Raw genomic sequence first — 22747 nt, forward strand, 5'->3', positions numbered from 1 at the left:
ACAAATGGGATTATGTCAAACTAAAAACCTTATTTACAGAAAAGGAAATAATCAACAGAGTAAACAGACAATCAGTAGAAAAAAATATTTGCAAATATTAATCCAACAAGGAATTAATATCCAGAATATACAAGAAACTGAAACAACAGCCAGCAAACATTTACCTTGATTAAAATTTAGCAAATGAGCTGAATAAACCTTTCTCAAAACAAGACTATAAATAGTCAATAGGTATACTGAAAAAAGTGCTCACCATCACTAATCATCAGGGAAATGCAAATCAAAACCACAATAAAATATCGCCTCTTTCCAATTAGCATGGCTATCAACAAAAAGACAAAATACAACAAATGCTGGCAAGAATGTGGAGAAAGGAGAACGCAGATGCATTGCTGGTGAGAATGCAAATTAGTAAACCCACTTTTGAAAGCCATAAAGTGTCTCATCAAAAAACTACAAGTAGAACTACCATATGATCCAGAAATCCCACTACTGGGTATTTATGAAAAATAAAGAAAATCAACATGTCAAAAAGATCTCTGAACTGAACCTTGAACTGAAGCATGTTTACTGAAGTACTATTCACAACAGCCCTGGATATAAATCAACTTAAGTTTTCATCAACAGATGAATAAAGAAAATGTATATATACACAATAGAATACTACTCAGCCATAAAAAGGATGAAATCTTATTAATAGCAGTAACGTGGATGAAATTGGAGAACATGATGTTAAGTGAAATAATCCAGGCATAGAAAGGTAAATATCATACAGTCTCACTCATATGTGGAAGTTTAAAAAGTTGAGCTTATAGAAGTAAGAGGGTACTAGAATAGTGGTTAATAGAAGTTTGAACGGATGGGAGACATAGGGATTGTCAGAGATTGGCTAATGGATACAAAATTACACCTAGATAGGAGGAATACATTCTATTATTCTATAGTACTTAGGATGAGTAGAACAGAATTTACAAAAATTTATTGTTTATTTTTAAATAGAAGGGTGGATTTGGAATATTCTCAACACATATAAATGATAACTATTTGAGGTAATAAATATACTAATTGCCCTAATTTTATCATCACACATTCTAAAAATGTATCAAAATATCACTGTACTCATAATTATGTACAATTACATCAATTAAAAATAATAAAAGCAAAAGATTATGAAATTAAGATGAAAGACATTATCTTTACTTTCCTATTTTCTTTTCCAACTGTATTTAAAATATTTTCACATATTTATGAACATAGGAAATAGTCTCTTTTCTTTATCTTTATTCCCTTCTTTAGTTAGGTAGGACACAATCATTTCACTTAAAAACAGAAAAATTGTATTTGCATCATGAAGAAAAGACTTGGATTTTCCAAATGTTTATTAATTGGGAAGTCAATTTAATGTGTAGAAAAAATATAATTTTTTAGAGTGTATGTATAAAATTATTTAAATGTATATTTCTATGAACAATTTATGCTAAAAATGTTTGTAAATTCTAACATAAAAGCTTCCCACATTAAATTGCTAAAAGTAGGTTAGAAGTTATTTGTGTTTACAAAAAGAATTTATAAATGCATAATGATTTTTAAGCACCACCTCTCTGTTATTTGATATGTTTTATAGAGTTTGTCTTTAAGGAAATTTTATGTCTGTTTTCACTCAGAACCAAGCCAATCACATACAGTATTCATAAATTCTACCATGTAACACACATACATCTGGCTTTTGTTTGAGCCTTCAGCTACTAGTTGCCCATAGTCATAAGCTGTTATACAACATACTACTACATTTCTAGGCTACATTGCTTTCCTTTGGACTCTGACTCAAAAAAAGGCATGTCTTTATTAACATTTTGATTTCATATCTGAGTCTGATACGATGGATCTCATCAAGAATGAACCTCCACAAGTTATATGCATCACTACACGTAGTATTAGATTGTATTCACTGCCATTTCTGTCACTGACTGAATGTTAAAATCAAGTGTATGTGGATGGGTGGGTGTGTACTTTTATAACTTTTATATATTAATCAAGTCTTTCTTTTGAAAAATCCACTGATTATTTTTCTAGTTGTTCTATTTGTTTACCCGAAAAGTTGACGTGCAGAACAGGTGCAAAACTAAAAGATCAGCAATTTTCAAAGGGCATGGCAGCAGTTGAGAAGATTGAGTTTCTTACACTTTATGTCTTGTGATGTTTGTTGGTTTTTAAGCTGAGCTACTTTATCTGAAAACATCTCTTGTTCTATTAATTTTGACCTTAGCCAGTGAATTTAAATGTGCATTATTGTTCTTTCAACATATAATTAGTATTTTATTCTACATGAAATAAAGGAAATGATTAATGAGCTAGAAAAAATTATAAACATAATAAATCAATTTAATTGTTAAAAGAAATGAAAAAAGAAGATGTTTCTTTGCTTCCTATCTCCCAAATCCACTATTCCATTCTGTCCTTTTTTAATTCATGTCTCTGCCTTTTGCAACTTTGTGTTTGGTAGTTTGCTAATCCATTCTAGTTTTGATTTGGTTAAATCAAAGTATCCTGTCTGCATATTAAGGATAATAAAGACCTCACTGCAATTCAATTCTGGCTTAAGTATTGACTGAAGATTCCTACAAACTAGACCTGGCAGTGTGATAGAAGAGAAAATCTTTGTCCCTGTCTTGAACAAGCAGACAGTCCGGTTAGAATAATGATTCAAATGCCTACTGCATGCAAGAAGGTCAGTCAGAGATATGAAAATGGAGAGATCCTACTGACTGGAATAGTAAGATACTTCAAAAAGATGGGTTTTGAACTTTACATAGTAAAATGTGCAGAACTGGATAGGAAGAGAGAAGTAGGGATAACTGAAAGTGTCCATTAGGCAGGGATGCATACACGAAGAGTCCCGGAAGAACAGATTCCTATGGCATGTTCTGGGGATGGTGTCACTGACTAAGGCTTAAGACAGGGAGCAGTGAATAGGTTGAATGGTTTCAATCGGGTTATGAGTAGGAAGATGTGCCAATTCTAACCAAGACAAGTAGTTTAATTAGACATTGAAATCTGCATATCATATGTTGGAGGTATCACAGCCAAATAAAGGTAATTTCTCTATAATCTACTATTGTTTTACCCATGCCTCTCTTTTCTTTATTAATACAAAAAATTGAGTGTGTTAGGAAAACACATAGGGAGTTTTTCATCAAATTTTCACATTTATTTCATATTTGAAAAATAAAAGTAATATTAATGCATTTAACAAATATAGAAATGACACAAAATAAAAATGTTATGCTTTTTAAAGAGTTGTTCATTTAACAAGGTTTTAACACACTAAAATAAAGACATTTCTTATAAATCATGTGATCAAGCCTAGTAAAAATTTAATTCACTCTTTTAAATAGGCTTGGGTAAAGTGATGGAAACATATTGGATTAATGGCAAAATCTATTTTTAAAAGATGAAAAGTGAATTATGTTGCCATGATTTGTACTATAAATTATTTCCAAAAACAGAAGAAATAAGCAAATGAACTTAACCAAATAAATACCAGTAATTTTTTTTATTGTTCTCTTCAAAAGGAAATATAGTAATAGAGATGCTTGAAGAGCTTGGCTTCTCATATTTATTTCAGATCTTGTCGCAGAATCAAAGTCATCCTATTTCTCAGTTCTAGAGGAACTGGCTAAGACAGGATTCAAATAGCTAGATAAGATCCTACTGCATAGTTCAATTTCTATATTCTCAGTAAAAATTTGAAAGGAAAGTCAGATCACAAAAACAGAAATAAGTAGATGAATCTTCTTGTATCTTTACTAGTACTCTTGTTAGTTTATTGTTTTGCTTTGTTTGCTTTTTGGTTCATTTATATACAAAGAGTGAGTGTAATGAAGAAAACAGACTTGGCGATACAAAATAATATTCATGACTGGAGAAAAACATGATTAAGAAAGTATTGTAAATGCTATTTGGGAAAAATAAAATATTTCCCCAAGTTTGGCATGGATATTTTTAAGTTTTCCATTTATCCAGCAGACTGATAAATGGAAATTTGAGACAAATTAGAGATGATCCTGTTTCTTTAATAAAATGATAGATGATATATATATTCATTGAAATAATTCACTATCAAAATACTGGAGCTCAGAAGGAAACCATGGCTACATTAACCCAATGTTCTTTTATATTGAAGGGTGAATATCATCTCATGGGCCTATTTTCTCTTACCTTGAGAAATCTATTGTGATATTAATGGCTTAAACAGATGTGATGTTTCTGCTGCCCATACTTGCTTGAGTTGCTAATTTTTAGAATTTTGTTTCTAAAAGTCAGAAGCCCAGCAAAACGAAAGATGGGGTTATAATATCATGTTTCTTATCCAACATATGAAGCAGATGTGTGATGTACCTCTCTTTAACTCTTCTGCTATGCCCTTATTTGGGTCTTAACCAGTACTTGGAGAGACACTGTGCAGGCAGCTACGCCTGTAGATTGCCCTTGCTATCATGATTTACATTCCGATTTTCACTAACCAGGGGCGGCTAGTCCTCCCTGAGATCTACTTTTCTTGCTTGGCATAGTGATGTGACCAAAACAGATTGCAATACTCCATCTCTTCACATATCAGTAGTTTCATAGATTCTTATTTTATTTCAAGGTCATCACAAGTAATGTTTGGAGACTTGTTGAATCAATTATTTCTTCATTGCATTCAGAGAAATACACAATTGAGTATTTCAAATCTTTTTACATTTGTTTTGTCATATTAAAAATGTGTAGGAAAAGATTTGGTAAGTTAATATTACCAAAAGTCAAATAAAAGACATAAAAGAAGTTATGTTGTTCTTTTAAGAGAATAATTCCAGTTCAGACACCTGTGTTCATAAAGTAATGTAGTGTTCTCTGCAATAATGAGATATGGCATATTGACTAAAACTCTTAAAGGTAGAATTCAAAAGCCAAGCCATTAAGAACTAAGGAAACGCTAACCTTAACTTCATTGTAATTTATACCTGTCAACAGAATTATCAGGATAGCAATTTTAGAGATTATTTCTAGGTACTGCTTACAGTATTTCTCTTGTATTGAATACAATTGTGCCCTTCAGACAATCAAATATTTGCCCTAAGTTCTACTTAAGGATGTTTGTATTTGGTCAACTAAAAAGTTGAAGTCAAGCATTCATTTTCAATGGGATTTGAGTGTAATATGCAATTAGAGGATTTGGAAATAGTTATGTGCCTAATGAAAATTGAGGAAATCATTTACTGCCAGATGAAAGTCAGTATAAATGTTCCATCTTATTTTGTCTTCCCATAAATGTATATGTCTTATCTATATGGGATAATATATGCAAGTTTTGCTCATTGACTTTGCCCTTACCAGTAAATAGATTACTTTTTCTACCTGAAAATCAGTGTTACATGTTTTATGAAAGAAGTTCCTATGAAAAAAGAATCAACCAAAGAGGCTTCCTCTGGGTGACTTTCTTCCATATTTTCAGTGAAGTCAAAAGTGTCACACTACGTACCTATGCCTAGAACTAGCTATGCAGCATATCAAAGGAAGTGCTATGAAACAGAACAAAACACAAGAGTTTTACATATAGCAGTCATTCAATAAGTTGTTATTGAAATAAACTGTATGTGAATCTTTGCATTGCCTCTACTTCACTAAAATGATGAGTTTCATTATCACACACACTTGGCTATAGATAATAGCAGTAAAAGCCACTACTATACTGGATATTCATTTCTTCTTCAGTATATTTCCACATATAACTATTTGCCTACTTAAAATTTTTGGTTATCCAACAAGATGATAATCATGCAATAAATATCACCAAAGACAATTTGTTTGTTTTCTAAATCCACTTTAGAGGATAATTCATTGTCTTATCATGAGAAAAGATCAAAAATTTGTTTGAAGACAAAAATACTACCATGTGGAACAAATAGTCCATTTGGAGTTTTTATTATCATTTAATGCCTTATGCTTTATAGGTACAAATTCATTCTGAAACAATGCTTGTGGAACTTTTAATTTACATTTTCAACTCTGAATAGTTGACATTGAAATAGTTCAATTGTGTTACAGTCTTCCCTCACAAGAGAAAAGCATCGCTTAAAGACAGGCCACCCACAAAATTTTGCAGAATTGAAAGATAATCTCTCAATTGCTTCAGTCTTGGTCAGATTTTGCTTATGAATGCCCTGAGTTTGTAGCTATAAAGGTGTAAGACACGTATGTGTTTGTGTGCATCAAGTATTACTCAAGTGAACAGAATATGTTTCTTTAAGTTTGCACGTTTCAATATATATGGGTTTTCTTAAAAATATGAAATGTTAAAATATTTGATCAATGTATCCTGATAAATGATACAGTGTTAAATACAAATTTCATGTTCAACACTAAAAGCCCAAAAAAATCATCTGCCATTGTCTACGTTTTATCTGTTTTTTAAAACCTTGGGGGGAAATATATACTCTCAGGGAAAAAAAATGAAGCTTTATTGCTAGAGAAATGAATGCAAGAAATAGCACTTTAAGTAGTGAAGAGATGTGAAGCATTGCAACTTCATAGCCTGCTAAGGAGCAACAGCTGTACCTAATTTCAACTTGACGTGCTTCAGGTCTCATATTCATATAGGTATTTAATGATCCAAACATAATGGTCCTATATAGAATAATTACTTATATGAAGGAGCAACCTTATTCGCATTCCTTTTTAAATGATCCTTCAAGAGAAAAACTGCACTGGATCTTTGAACAATGAATAGTCTCTTTCACCAATTCAAATGTTTGGGATGAAATAGCTTATCTTTTGAGAAAGAATAATAATAGTGCTGGGGTTACTTCTTTTTGACAGACTCTTTTTGTCTACCCTCTTCCCAGGACAGCCAGGACAATGACAAAAGGTAGAATGTCAAGCCGATCATTAAGTCATAATGGTAGACAGTTACAAGAAATATCAGAAACAAAAGGAAATAAGGTATTTTAGAGTTGGTATATTTTGAAAACAAAGATTCATTGCTTTGAGCTTGACTTTCCTGGACAGGGAGACTAGTAGAAGCAGAGCTTTCAGATTCCTTTTCACCTGAAGGGTATAGTGATTGCCCAGAGTTTATTAATCCTTCATTTTCATCCCTTGCTTCTTCCACGTTCTCAAGAGGTTCACTGATTAAAATCATTGGCCCTAGAGATTTTTCCACACTATACTCTTCTGATTGGAAAATCTGGCCTGTACATTTTTCTTTTCTACTACCTGATGTCACTATTCCTGAACTTTTATAAACCTCTTCAGGTTTAGACTCAGGATAACAGTGATTCTCCATACCCTGGATTTTTCTTGATGAATTACAATTATTTTCTGATTTAGTAGAAATAGGCTGGCTAGCCATCATAGTAATTGCATTCTCTACAGCAATTTCCTGCTCATTAGTTGACACCGAAATTTCAGTATGATGTTTGGAAAAAGGAGAGCTATTCTGAGAAACTCTATTAGTGTCCGAGTTAAAAGCAGAATGCACAATGGCATCTAAGTCTGTTTTCTTTGATAATTCTTGAACCTGTCCATGATCTCTGTTTTCTGAAAATACTGTTTTGTCTGCTGGCAGCATTCCCAACTGTAAATTCAGTTTTGAAGTTGCTTTTTGATTTTCTGTAATGACGAGTGAGGATTCTTCCACAGATGTTATATTTCCAGTGCCACATTTCTCCCTGTCATGTGTCTTCCTAGGATTGTACATAGACATGGTTTCTTCCTTCTCCATTTCATCTACACGTACATTACAAATACCTAAATGTGATTCCTTTTCAAAATCATTGTCATAGATTACACCTATGGTATCTCGTTGACAAAGGGTATAATGTGAATCATCATTTCTCCCTTCATGTGGATCAAAGGCTGTTTCCTTTACCTCGATGGGCCTGTCACTTCGTGCTGTCTCTTGAGGTAGCTTAGCAATTATTGCTTTTTCTCTAGCAGACATGCTTTCTGGAGTACTTTCTGATGTTGTCTTAATTATATAGGCTGTACCTGCTTCTGCTTTCTCAGTAATACCATGATCAGCTAGAGAAGACAGTTCACAGCACACTGTTTCTTGGCAGGTAAACAATTCTTCTGTAAGAGAAGCTTTCAAACTCCTCGTATTATCTCTTTTTCCCCGCATATCTTCACAATCTGCTTGTTCTTTGATATGTTCTGTTATGTTTATCTTACTCTCTGTTGCTCTTCCCCAACTTTCCAGAACATTCCCACTTGGTTTATGCTGTGTGTTATTATCCCGATCTTCAGAACTAATCCAACCTGATTTTTCTTCTTCAGCTTGGGAAAGATAATCATTCCTTAAAACATTTTCAGTTCTTGATGAACAAACTTGACCAGTTATCCCTCCTAGAGCAATGCCTTCGCTGGTCAAATGATGATGCTCTGGGGTTAACACAGCTTCTTCCCAACTTAAATTTGTCCTTGGTGAGTGAGACATGTCTGCTGTGATTGCGGGATCTTTGCACAGCAGAGCAGTTGGGTCTCTGTTACTATCTCCAATCCCTTCCACACTTACTTTAGGGTTGCCCATCTTCCTTTCTTGGTCATGTAAGATTGTTTGGAAACATTTTTTTTGTTTTTCATTAATGTCTAAATATATTCTTTGTTCTTCATCATCTTTACCATTACCATAATCTTTCCTGGAAGATTCTTTTTCTGTTGATTCTTTGAGACATGCAGATATATCTGAATGGAAATCTCTTCTTAGACATCCCCAATCTTTTACTTCAATTTTTTTAGCTCCTCCTTCATACTTTTTATTAAGATTTCCTGCCATTAGTTGATCCGAAGAGGGGCAAGGTATTTGCATTGTGCCACTACCATGGGCTGGATTAGCATTGTCATCCAGGACTTCTTTGCTGCCAATGTATAATTGCACTAGTTTATCTCTACTAGTATCTCCCAGTGATGGCTTGATTTCTCCCATATTTGAAGTAATTTCCTCTGAAATTTGATGTGTACAACCATTTCCTGAAGAACATTTTTCATTGTAGTTAAAATCTCCCTTTATGGAGCTTTCTCCCGATGAACTTGGAGACAGAGACCTTTGGAACAAGTCAGCGCGTATTTCACCATGGATTTTATTCTTCTCTAGCCCCTCTGCTTTATTTGGAAAATTGACTGGATCTGTTGGAAATGTATTCTTTTCACCTCTGGAATCAGTACTTCTGGTTCTTATTAAGTGTTGATTTATCTTACGGGATAAAAACAACAAAAACATAATGACCATATGATCTTTTTAAATGTACAGTGAATTAGATAGGTTTTATTAACTCAGGTAGTAATTATCTGGTAGATTTGTTTGACTGATTTCATTTGTGGATTACATATAAACTCTGGAAGCCGGATGTTTTGGGGAGATCCTTGTATGACTGGGGAATGAGATTAGTAAGAAAAGGGGCCCAAATTAATCACTCTCCTTCCCAGCTTCCAAATATCGCATTGTATTATTCAACTATTCTTGCTTGTCATTGCACTTTCTCCTCACTTAGGATATACACATTGATAGCTCCATGCTAATCAATTAGAGAGCAGCTTCCTGGGTGCCCCTTGCTGCATTTACACTTGCTGTAGGTGCCCCTATTACAGTTTCTCTTATTAATATGTTTTCTGCAAAGCCTCTGCAAACTATTAATAGCAAAACGTCACTCAAAGAAAAGTGAGGGAGTTAATGTCTCTGCAAATTCTGTTTTAATGACCCTCTGCCAACTGGTACTCAAATGTATTTGAGCTCTTCAGTGATGCCAACTGTCAGGATTTAACAGTGAGATGCCTGTGTTTTTTTTTTTTTCTCCTCATAACTGACATTTGCATGATCTCAATAATTATATGCAAATCTTACATTTTCCCCTTCTTCTCACATAAGGCTCATGTTACTTGTCAACTGCACAGCTGTCTTGTAAGCCAATGCCTGTGGGTTCCACAGATTTGGTTGTATTTCCATCTATTATAGAACTTCATTGTTTTATGCATTAACATCAGCATGGAGCAAATTAGCATCTAAATTACAGCTCCCTGTTCATTTATTGGATGTACAATCTCAGTAACTTCTAAACAAACTTTTATATTTGAGCCTGCTCATTGTAATGAGATGTATTGGTGAAGTATGTGATTTTTCAGGACCCTTTCATTATATTCTATGGTTTGAAAAAAAATGGCAATGTTAACTTTCAGCTGGTAAGAATTCTCACAATGGGTGACAACTTTGTAGTTTCTTAAAGTTGGGGCAAAGTAAATTGCATACTTTAGTGATGCAGCTCCCATATCACTATAGAAAAGGTGGAATATGTGGGGAAATATATGAGCTCTATTTCACTCCTGTTTCAGCACTGACACTTGAAGAGGCAAATGTCATTTTAATCTTAGATGATTACGAATCCATGTATTCCAATGATGTGAGCTCCATCCAAATACAGTAAAGGATAAATTACATTATGTGACTCATTTACTCCTGTTTCTTCCTTTGTGATAAAAGTGCTATCTAAACCATCCCCCAAAAAAATTCCAAATAGATTGAATGTTCGCCAAGTGTGAAATTTATGATAACAAATTTAGTACTAAATTGTATAGTACCGAATTTGTTTCCTGTTTTAAAATTACGGCACAGGGTATTTTCTTCTTACTTGGTAATTTAATACGCTGCAATGATATAGAACTTGAAGATTCTCATAAGGATGGAATTTTTTAAAAAATGCTGTTACATGTGAGAATCATTGACTTGTAGAGTTGGACAGGACACTAACAATCTTCTAGTCCAGCCCTCTCATTTTATAGATGAGTTTATGCTAAGTATATACTTGTCACAAAGATTAGAAATGCACATTAGGATAGTGCTACCTCTCCTGTAATTCCTACAAACTATTACTCAGAGCCGCTCGTAAAGAGATAAGAAACGAATGTCATTAATTTACCACTGCAGAGACCAGGAGCAACATACAGAAATCAAAATGCCTTGTTGATCAAGCTGGAGATGCAAGGGCAGAATAGGCTGTGCTTTCACATTTGCAAATTATATTAGTTGAAGCTATTGAAAGGCAGGCATTGCAGAATCTTTGAAGTACAAATGGATTCATCTTCTCTAATACCGTGGCAACCAGAATACTTACCGTCAACTCTAATTCTTTTTCATTATGTTCATCATGTTTCCTGTTTACATCTTTTACATTTTGATTACTGGTTTCCAAATCTTCTTTGTCCTCATGAGAACGAACGTTTGTTGGGATATAGGTATCTGAAAAGTTAATATAATTGTGCCTATGTAAGATTGTCTTAATTGCGGGTTTTAACAAAAGAGACAAATTTGGTTTAAAAATTAATGAAAAATATTACCTGTATTCTTTGGATTCTCAAAGTTATTCCCTTCTGATGTTACTGATGATTCTTCTTTACTGTTAAATTTAAAAGACAATGTTATATATTTTTCTGGGACTCCATCTTCTAAGCGTTTTTACACAGGGGGAAAGTCAATCAGTAACAAGCCAAATAAATATTATACAACCTTTCTTATTTTCTTGTATTATCTGGGATTTTTTAAAAATAAAAATGATCTTTTTGGAATAATGCAATAGTAAATATTGGTTGTAGAAAAATTTAAAAATAATTTATACAATGCTGTATTTCTAAACCACAGTGTATTGCGTGTATTGCTCACATTAAAACCTATATAACCAAAGTAAAAATACATGTAAATGTAGATTATTCTGTCTTTGATGAATTTCATCTTTGCAAGTGAGAATATTTTTCTCATGGCTTAATGATAAAATTTTATGAACTGACAGCCCATTTGTGGTCATGGAAATTACTTTCTAAATTTCAATTATTAATTTTTTGTGTTCCATTTTACTCAAAATCTTTTCAGTTGGACTAACATTAACTCTCCAGAAAAGCAAAAAAACAAAAGAAATAACAGTAAAAAAGAAACAAGCTAACTAAGAAACTGAAGGGCAGCTAAATTTATACTCAAAGGCTTTATATATATATTGCCACAGGCCAATTTTATAAGCAAGACGTTGGATCATTTATATGCAAGCATATATTTTCCTTCTTTAAAATAATTTGGGTTACATTTCCTTTTCTAGAACACTCTGCATACTGATTGTAAAAGACAAATACCTTTTTCTTTCAAATGTAATCTATTTGCAGTTGTATTTGTGGAGTCATTAGAATTTAGATTTGTCCATGACATTCAGTAGGAAAACTGTTGGTTAAAAAAAAAGCCCACTTTGTATATAGTTATGTCACAAGTCAATTTATTAGAAATATTTGGCCCAGTATACACATTTTATTGTACTGTCTCAGCTGAATTTCTTTCTGGTGACTTTTCTCAATGACTTTTCTGCAACAAAAGAACTCTGGAAAGTTGACAATCGCTGACAAATTTGTGTAGTAAGAGTCTAGTCTTCATTGCATAAGCAATTTTGATCCAAATCACAGGAAACCTATCACAAATCATGAGAAATTGAAAATTCTTCCATTCTGACCATGCAAGAAGATAATTCAGTTTTGTATATATTTATGATTCATAATTTTAACTTTACTAAAAACATTTGGTACCTTTAGTGGGCCCATATGTAGAAAATAATGCTTCTATATAAATATAATTTTATTAGAACAATATACTGTTTGCACAATTGATACTGACTTAATCTATAAATCCATATGAGGCCAAAAACTATGCTAAGATTTATTTTTATGGAATCCAACTGCAAGCTGACACATCCTTTTCCATGTATATAATGTTTATGTGCTTAGAAATATATAAACCATTAAACAGCAATTATTCCTGCTTCCTCTTTATTCCCATAACAATACGGAAAGTATTATTTGTAGAAGAAAAATAAGTCATTCGAATATTTTTGTTTTCACCTAACCAAAATGCTATCAATCACTTCTCTAATTCAATTCTCTAAAATAGTTTAATTCTTCAAAAATGATCACATCCAAAGGACAGGAGCCTGCTTTATCTTATCTGGGGATAAAATAAGTATTCAACTATGTGTTCTTATGTTAGTGTCTTAAAAGTATAAATATAGCAATATAGGAGGAAAACTTCACATTCACAGACAAGTATAAACAAGAAAAATAGAGTTAAGTGAAATTTAAATATCATACCAAATATCTATGAAGAAAAACTGAGACAAAATTTGTAAGATTCCTATGGGGAAAGTAGTAAAAATATATCAAGGAATGTCAAAGAAGATCCTTAAAAAGTTGGTAAACATACCATGTTCATAGATAGAAAGAAAATATTATGAAAACATCAGTTCTCTCACAAATTGATCTATAGATTCAATACTAATCAAAACACCAAAACATTTTTTATAGACTTGAAAATATGATTCTGAACAGAAAAATAAACGGCAAATGATGGCTAAAATGTTTCTGAGAAATAGCAGGGAGGAACTTTATCAGGTTAAGTATTTTTAATAAATATTTCTTTATTAAGATAGTGTTAATTGGTACACAGTCAGGTAAACTAACTAATAAGACAGTATTGAGAGCTTAGAACTTTGGTATATATGACAAACGGTATATCCAGAACCTTGGTAAATGACAAATGTAGCATATCAGACAATAGAAAATATGGTACTTCTCAGTAAATGGAGATAGAGAAAATGACAACCAGTTGGATTTATATCTTAAATGTCAAAAACCTTGAAATTCTTACTAGAAAATATATGTGAATATCTTCTGGACCTCTGAGTAGGAAATATTTTCTTAAGAAAATTATTATTTAAAAATTGGTCAGTTTAACTGTAATAAAATTTAAAATGCTTGTTCATTAAGAGACTATGCAGCAAAAAAAGAAGTTACAAAGTGTGAGAAGACGGTTTAGTTACACAAAATGAATGTAAATAAGTATCAAGAATACACAATGAACTCCTACAAATCAATAAGAAAGCACAAACAATTCATTGTGCATCAGGGGCAGAGGGGCAGACATTTCAGAGAAGAGGGAACACATATAGTCAATAAGCACATAATAGGATGGTCAGCATTAATTAGAGAACAGAGAAATGAAATCAAGACCACAAAGAGTTATAATTCTATACTCATTTCATTAATAAAAAATTTAAATGTCTATTAATATCAAGAGTTGAAGACGGTTGAAGCCACGGGTGTTTTTTTTTTTTTTTTTTTTTCACAAAGTCTTGCTCTGTTACCCAGGCTAGAGTGCAGTTACGCAATCTTAGCTCACTGCAACCTCAGCCTCCCAAGTAGCTGGCATTACAGGAACAGGTGCAAGACACCATATCCTACTAATTTTTTGTATTTTAGTAGAGATGAGGTTTCACCATGTTGCCCAGGCTGGCCTTGAATTCCTAAACTTAGGCAATCTACCCACCTCAGCCTCCCAAAGTGCTAGAATTACAGGCATGAGCCACTGCACCTGGTTCCCAGGCTTTCTTGTACATTGCTGGTGGGAGAATAAATATGTAAAACCACTTTGAAAAACAATTTGACTGACATTATCTTCAAAATTAAACATTTATATAAACGATGACAACTACTTCCAGCCCCAGGTGTATACCCAAGAGAAACTCTTGTATATATACCTGAGATATTTAAAGGAATGTTAATGATGTCATTGTTAACTGTGTAAGTCTTGAACCAACCCAAATCCCCATCAACAGAAGAATACATACAAAACTATTAATATCACAAAAAGGAGTATTATACAGCACTCAAAATCAATAAACTACATAGGCATACAACAAGATGGATAAATCTTGGCAATATAATATTAAATGAACCATTCCAAAGTATTATAACAGAGCACATTCTTTTCATTAAGCTAAAAACTACCTATATGTGTAAATAAAATTACTTTCCCCTTGCTATATTATAAATTACACAGTCATATACATAATATAAATCATAGTTATAGCTATATATAACTACATATATTTAATATATATAGCAAAGGACAAGTAATTTTATTTATTTATGTATATGTAGTTTTTAGCTTAATAAAAATATTCCTCTGTTAAAATACTTTGGAACTGTTCATTTAATATTATGTTGATAAGATTTATCCATACTGTTGTATGTCTCTGTGGTTTATTATATATTACAAATTACACAGATATAGAGCAAGTGGTAATTTTGCAATAGTTACACTAAAAATAATTGATTTTCAAGATGTTATGGTTATATCCGGTAGCTATATATTTTGGCTGTGTCCCCATGCAACTCTCATCTTGAATTGTAACTCCTACAATTCCCACATGTTATGGGAAAACCCAGAGGGAGCTGACTCAATTATGAGGGCGGGTCTTTCCTGTGCTGTTCTCATGATAGTAAATGAGTCTCATGAGATCCGATGTTTTTAAAAACAGAAGTTTCCCTTCATAAGCTCTCTTTTTGCCTGCTGCCACCCATGTAAGATATGATTTGCTCCTCCTTACCTTTTGCTGTGATTGTGAGGCTTCCCCAGCATTGTGAAACTGTAAATTCATTAAACCTCTTTCTTTTGTAAATTGCCCAGTCTGGGGTATGTCTTTATCAGCAGTGTGAAAACGAACCAATACGGGTGGGTCAAATTATGGGCAAGGAATCAGAAAATGAAATGAGTAGAATTCAGTCATTGTTTGGGGTGGCTATTTTAAAGATGCTTATTAATAGTTTGAAATATCTAAATAGTTCAATCTAGTTTCAAGTAATTTATGAAGATAGATGGATTACTCCCTGGCCCACAATAGAAGATGCCTATTAATAAAATACCACTTTGAAATTCAAAGTACAAGTCACATGACCAATTCAACTAAAGAGGTGAATTCAAGAGCTTTAGAATATTTGAGAAAAAAGACAAAGAACATGGTGGTTGATGATGATAGGCCCAGAACTATGACAATTTTGATATGAAGAAAGTATACTTTTGAATATTTCTCATCTCCCCTTTATGTTCCTTGAGTTCTTTTTGATCAAGAGAGCTTTGTATTTTTCTACTTCCCAGTGGCTAACACAGTGTCTGACACATAATAGTGGCATAAGAAATGCTGCTGAATGAATAAATGCACAGCATCCTTTCCACCCTCCCTTCCCCTCTCTACCTTTTGCCAACATTACTATAACAGTGTTCTTCTCTTATTTCCTCATTTAATTTCAGAAAATGACCTAATATTTTAAAATATATATATTTTTGTTTCTCTTCTAAGACTTAAAGTATTACCCCTTCAGGACAATGTTTTCAATCATGGAGTCAATAATGAGTCAAGATTTAAACATAATTTTAAAATTCTTATAAATTTAGAAATTAAAAAGTAAAAAAGAAATGAATGGAACAATACTTTGTTTCCAATGTACCTTAAATTATACAATATAGTCACCTATATTATTTAATCATGAGATATATCATTTTTTCTTCTAAGAGATATTTTTAAATATCTATGTGTCATGAATTATAATAAACACTGAGAAATCATAAATATTCCCTAGTCTCTTATCTCAAGGAAGCTACAATGTGAAGATGGAAATAGAAACATCGACAGGTAATTATAATTACTACAAGTGATAAGTATTATAATAAACAATGGGATATGATAGATATTCTTTTAGAAATAAGAAGAGAGGACAGAATTTATCAGAAGGAATCAGGAATCAGGAAGTTGGAGGAATCAGGAAGTTTATCTCAAAGTTAGTAATGTTCTGATTTAGGATTTTAGGGAAAACTAGGAGTTTCCCAATTAGAGAAGAAAACAGTCAGTATAGGTAGAGGGAACAATGGGTGGCCAAAGACAGGACTAAGAAAGCACACAAAAAAAAGGCACATCTAGAAACAATGAGATGTTCAGAGGGTTGAAGTCTATTTGGGGGAAGAATGCCAAGGGACAGAATTAGAATTAGTTCAAGCCAGATTCTAAAGGGCTTAGAATAGCAGGAAATATGAGGTTGAATTATTTAGGTCCTTTTTCACCAGTGGCATGGGGGTAGGGATAAACAGGAGAGAGATGTGGTCAGATTTATATTTACCAACCTATTTCTTCAGGTAATGTACAGGAGACACTGGACAGGATGAGCCACAATGGAGCAGAAAGACTAATCATGAGGCTCCTGAAACATTTCAGGCACAAACTGACAAGGGCTAAGGGTACTGATAAGGAAGAAAGAAAAAAAGAACCAAATATGAGTTTTAATTTTTGATGTTGCATCAATATGCTGTACATAGATTGTTAAAATGTCCTTCTCTATCCAACCTCAGTTGCATTCATCAGAATTAGAAATCTACATTGTCGCCCCTTCCAAGACCTAGGCCAAGATCGTTAACTGAGGGCTCCCATACTACAAGTCAGCAAGGTCTTGAATTAGTCTTCAGGTTGGTTTTGGTGTTTTATGCACTGAGTGACTTGCTTTCCAGGAGTTCATGTGGACACCTTTTTCAGGGTTCCTTCTTAATCTCTGGCACACATGTCTAGATGGTGAACCAGCAAGTTATATCTAGGTTTCTGATTTTTACTCCAGTCCTTCACTGAGGAAAATAAAATGTTTTCTCATTCACACTAGTCACCTAGGTCCATAACATTCTAAGGAGCTCTTACCAACCTGTAGAATGCCCCACTTGGGCATTCTACTAGACAAATTTCTAAGGAACTAGAAATCAAATTCACATAGGAACTTTAAGCATCTCAGTTGTTTAGAAGCCCTGTTACCTTATTTCTCCCCTCTCTAATAAATACAATAGATCTCAAGTATAACAATAGTTCCCAAGAATGGCCTTTCGTGTCAGAAACTTAAGGCCCTACCCTCTGTAAAATCTAAATTAATATAACCTGCATATGGAAGTGATGATGGGGAATAGAGAATGATGGTACTAACAATTTCGAAAAATGATTTTGATGTGAGGCCAGATATGCAAACACCTAATATAGACAGCAATGCATCTCACTATACTGTTTCATTTAGGTATGCGGACTGCTCCTCCCTAGATGATAGGCAGTTGAGAGACTCATTCCTTTAGTTGCAATTCCTGGCTCCAAGCCCCTTCCGCTGCTTCTTACTAGCTTCATATGAGTTTAAAGCACGCTTTACTACTATTTACACAACTCTTAAGATAATAAAGAAATAAAGGACTATGCAGAGGTTTCTAATTTGGAGATTTAAAAGGATGGAACCACCATCACTTGACATGGAGATTTAAAAGGAAAAGCATGGGCGAACGAAACATAAGCTTTATTGAAGGAACTCTGTTAGGCTTATATACTACTCTTTAACCAAATGGGAAGTGAAAACTAGTGTTTGTTGAATGGAAAATGCCCAGGTTGTCATTTTTCCTTTTTCCCTTATGATACCATTGCACAAAGGTTTGTACTATCTTTATAAGTTGAAGTAAATTTACTCTCACTTCAAAAAAATGGGACATAATATTGAAATTTTATGTGATGACTTCTAGTAGACATTAAATAAATATATGCTGAACATAAGAATAAATGAATGTTTTCCAGGCAAGTTACACTTGTGAAATGTAGCAGTAATTTTAAATTTATAACAATCTGTATTTATTCATTCAATCATTTAACAAAAATTTAGTGAGTACCCACCAATTGCAAAATGTTACACTGGATTACCACAAAAAGCAAGATGGAGTCCCTGCCCTCAAAAGGCTTACAAGCTAATGGGGAAAGTGAGCAAGGGCATAAAGCAACAGCCCCAAGGTATAATAACTGTGTGCTCGGTGAGGAACAGAGTGAGGTAGGAATAGCTTCTAGGACATGGCCTCTAAGTCGAAACCTAAATAAGAAGCCCTAGCTAGAAAAAAGGAGAGAAGCAATTCCAAGCTGAAGGTATTACTTGCAAAAACCTTCTAAGTAAAAAAAAAAGAATTATTCTCAACGTGTCAATTAATCCAAGATACAACTTAGTAAAAACGAAGACTAAAGGCCCTGGGCACCAACCAATTGGTAGTCAACTAGCTTAAGACGCACAAATTTAAATCCAAACAGTGCCTCTCAAAATGTGTTTCACAGACCTCCTATGTGAAAATGACCCAGTACTTATTAGAAATGCTGCTTCAGGGGGCAGAAATGGGATCTACTGAATCAGCATCTCTGGAGTGGGCAGTGGGAACCTACATTTTTAACTGGCACCTCAGAGTTAGGTGAAGTGCATTAGTGCTTGTCTAACTACACATATTAAAAAAGTGAGTCTATAGGCAGACACTCTGAGACTCCTGAAATGTGGTGCAAGAAGTGCCTCTTCATGTTTCAAACTTTTCAGTAAGCTACATAGAATTATGCTACAGCTATAGCTCTAAGCACAAAAGAATAAATGTCTATGTATCTCATATGTACCAGAAAAGAAACAACACATTGAAGAACAGACCAATCATCTTATGTGCCTTACAGAATAAAATAATGAAACATAGGTGGGATAGAAACTGAAAGGCATGTTCAACCCATCTAATAAAATAAATAAGCAAAAAATAATTTGTGTTTCTAAACCAGCTATTAATCATTCAAAATGTTAGTTCTACAGACTCTTTACCTCTAAGCCCCATGTAACTTACAGAAAGTTTATTTTACTTTTTATGTCAAATTCCTCTCAGATTTATAAGGAACCTCACACTTGGATTGTCCAATCCCATCATTTTATAGAGAAAGGAAAACTAAAACCCAGTTAAACAATATGGAAGAAGTTATACCAACCAACCAGTGGCAAATCCATAACTAGATACAAGTTTCTTAGTCATTATGTCAGTGTTCCTTTCATAAAGGGTCAATCCGTGGTAAAAAGCAAAAAATATAAAAAAACAAACAAACAAAAAACCTGCATGCAAATTTCAGTCTTTCTGGTTAGTTAACACTTACTAAGTCAATTACTCACCGTGTGACTTCAGCAAGATACTTAACCTCTCTGTGCCTCATTTTTCTCCAAAATCTTCCCTACTCCTTACACAGACTAATTATTTATCATAGTTTCCAACACATGAAAGTGTTTAATTTATTGTAAGTAGTAAACGTTGTAAATGACACACTGATCATTAATTCTACGTTATCACAAAAATGAATTTGTATGCTGCCTCTTTTACTCAGTTATCTATATTTTAAGGTTTACCATATTCTCTCATATCTTTAATATGCAAGTGACTTCTAAGAGTAAAATTGCTCAGCCATTTAAATATATCCTTATATCAAAGAGTACCCTTCAAAGAAAAATCATTAGATCTTCAATGACAGTAACCTTTTGATTAAACGTATCCTCTCTAAACACAATGTACACTGGCATGAGAATTTGCACCTTCTTTCATTACTTAATTGATTTATTCAGTGTTAGGATTTAGGCATGATGTTAATATTATGCAGTTTCTGGATATGTTACACTTCTGTTTTTGGAGTTACAATTAATTTTAACACTGTCAAAATGTAGTAGTTTTTAGTATAAGCAATAATAGGATTTTTCCAAAGGTCCTATAATGATGTTGTGCTAAAACTCCATATGTCTCTTAAAAAATTAGTGAAACCTCTTAAAGATCTATGCCACAAAGTCTAAGTCTGATGTGATGGAATTACCCAACCAGTTAAGATGAATGGCAGGATTAGGTTGTAAGCAGCAAAGTCTGCTCCAAGAGGAATCAAAATGTTGGCATGAAAAGGAATCATTTCCGAAGTGAGTCGTGAATATTGTATTTGTGTCTCCTTAACATTCAGCCTGAAAGTGCTCAGAATTTTCTAAACAGGACCAAACTCGGAATTCTTGGGCATCACCTCTTACTCTATGATAAACAGCTAAAAAGTAAATGTGAAACTACTCAAGTTCAGACCAGCCCTCTTTGTTCAAAGCTTGTGATCTCATTTTGTTTCTTTCACTTTCCTTCACTCCACAAAAAAGAAAAGAAAATAAATAACCTTTAAAATCAGAAATAATATGAGTCTCCTTTGAGATTTTTTTAAAAGTCACTCAACAACAGTATATCATCATTGGCACTAAGAGGACATATACAGAAATGCCAAACAGGCTTTCCAAGGGTAAGTAATTATATAGTGTATTGTAGACTGTTTCTTTTCATAATTTTATGTTGCAGCTTCCCTAAAAATTGACCTTCTAGAATTCTGACATTTCATAGCCACTCATATATTAAAGAAAGGAAGAAAGTAAAGACATACTTAATAACAGACAAAATTCATAATACATTAGCCAACTACTACAGCTTAATATATTTTCCTTTGTTGTTACAGCACCAGCTAGTCTTCTCATGATCAGGAATAAAACAAAAAGTGGAAGACAAACGTTCAATTAAAAGAGAGATAAATGTCTAATTGTGAACAGCAGCATCTGAGGAGAAACAAATTTAAGGAACTATGCAGAAGGAATTAAGGATGAAAAGCTGCATTAGGTTCAGTTTCTTGATAATGCAAGAAATGAAAACAAAATGAATACAGTTTGGCATTATTAACAGGCATTGAAAGAAGCAAGAAATAATCTCAAGAAAAACAGTGAGAATTTAAAAAATGTCTTTATATTATTCTTCTATGCTGAATGTAGGGACTAATAACTGACACAATAAGGCACATTGTTTTGTTTTTGTTTTGACCAACTCATCGTTTTTTGTGGGCATCACATTTCTTATCTGTAAAGTGAAAGCTCAGGATTAGATTATAAGGCCACAAATACAATACTCTCATGCTGACCTTTCTTTCTAACACTCATGGCAAGCACTGATAACAGATAAAGGGAGTTCATTGCTATGGCCATATTGAGCCCCACTACCTTTCTTTCCCACAGCCAAGCAGCCATTACCCATAAAACTCCTTCATTGCTCAAAATGCAACCAATTTCCCTTCTCAGCATTAATATTAAATAAAATGCCACAGTTGAAGAGCCCTACATTTATATAACTAATAGAAATATTCTGAGTATCATTTAGAGGTGTTTAATTAAAAATATTCTTAATATTTTTAATAAACAAATGTTGGTAGAATCAATAGAAGTAATTGCTTACCTAAAATTACAATATAGCCAAGGATATATTGTCAATTAAATCATATAATCAGTATTAACAATTTAAAATGTAGTACCACAGAAATCTCACCTGCATAGTTTGTGAGCTATTCTTATATTATTTCTACTACATGTAATGGAATGGTTTATTTCCATGACATTTTATTTATGTCAAAGGATACCTTTTCAAAAAGTAAAAAATTACCAGTATCTACAATTAAGTAAAACAATACATTGAATATACGTATTATATTAGGCCAATTTATTACTTTTAAAATGTGACTATAAACCACGGCAAACCACAAGCCCATTGGGGAAACTGTGCTAAACTGCTCAAGCATGCAAATAACTTAGAACATACCACTATATTAGTGAACAGATTGTTTTATTGAGCTATTTTCCTCTTTACATAAAACTGAATTGTCACATTTCTTAAAAATCTTCTTTATTTCAATATCTAAGTTAGAACATTGTCCAGTACCTCAGAGCTTTATCTTGAAAACATACTGAAAACAAAAGGTACTTTGCCTTCTTGATCCAGGAAATTTCAACAGCAAAGAGAGAAGCAACTGAAAAACAGAATCCTATTGGAGAATTCCTTGCTAACTCTCTCTTCAAAAGTTCCATCATTTTTTAACTCTTCTGTTCCCACCAAGGAAAACAGGTCTAAATTTGCTTTGTATGACAAAGTGGTAGGTGTTGTTTTTTCTAGCTAACCCCAAAGGGAGTAGGGAGAAAAAAAAGAATTTTTAGTCTTAATTCTCTGATTGGGTTG

General features: G+C 33.2%; 1 protein-coding gene across 1 annotated transcript in view; it reads right to left on the reverse strand.

Annotated features, from left to right (window-relative positions):
- Window positions 1-4006: 4006 nt before the first annotated feature.
- The window catches only part of PPP1R3A (protein phosphatase 1 regulatory subunit 3A), a 44056-nt gene continuing 25315 nt past the window's right edge, over window positions 4007-22747 (reverse strand). Inside the window, exons 2-4 of the mRNA XM_017535041.2 lie at window positions 11368-11426; window positions 11145-11269; window positions 4007-9232 (exon numbers count right to left, since the gene is read on the reverse strand). Coding sequence (XP_017390530.1) covers window positions 6842-9232; window positions 11145-11269; window positions 11368-11426 — 2575 coding nt within the window. The 3' untranslated portion in view covers window positions 4007-6841. The remainder of the gene's footprint in view (window positions 9233-11144; window positions 11270-11367; window positions 11427-22747) is intronic.

Source organism: Cebus imitator, unplaced genomic scaffold (assembly GCF_001604975.1).
Source record: "Cebus imitator isolate Cc_AM_T3 unplaced genomic scaffold, Cebus_imitator-1.0 Scaffold90, whole genome shotgun sequence".
In the NCBI taxonomy this organism is placed as follows: domain Eukaryota; kingdom Metazoa; phylum Chordata; class Mammalia; order Primates; family Cebidae; genus Cebus; species Cebus imitator.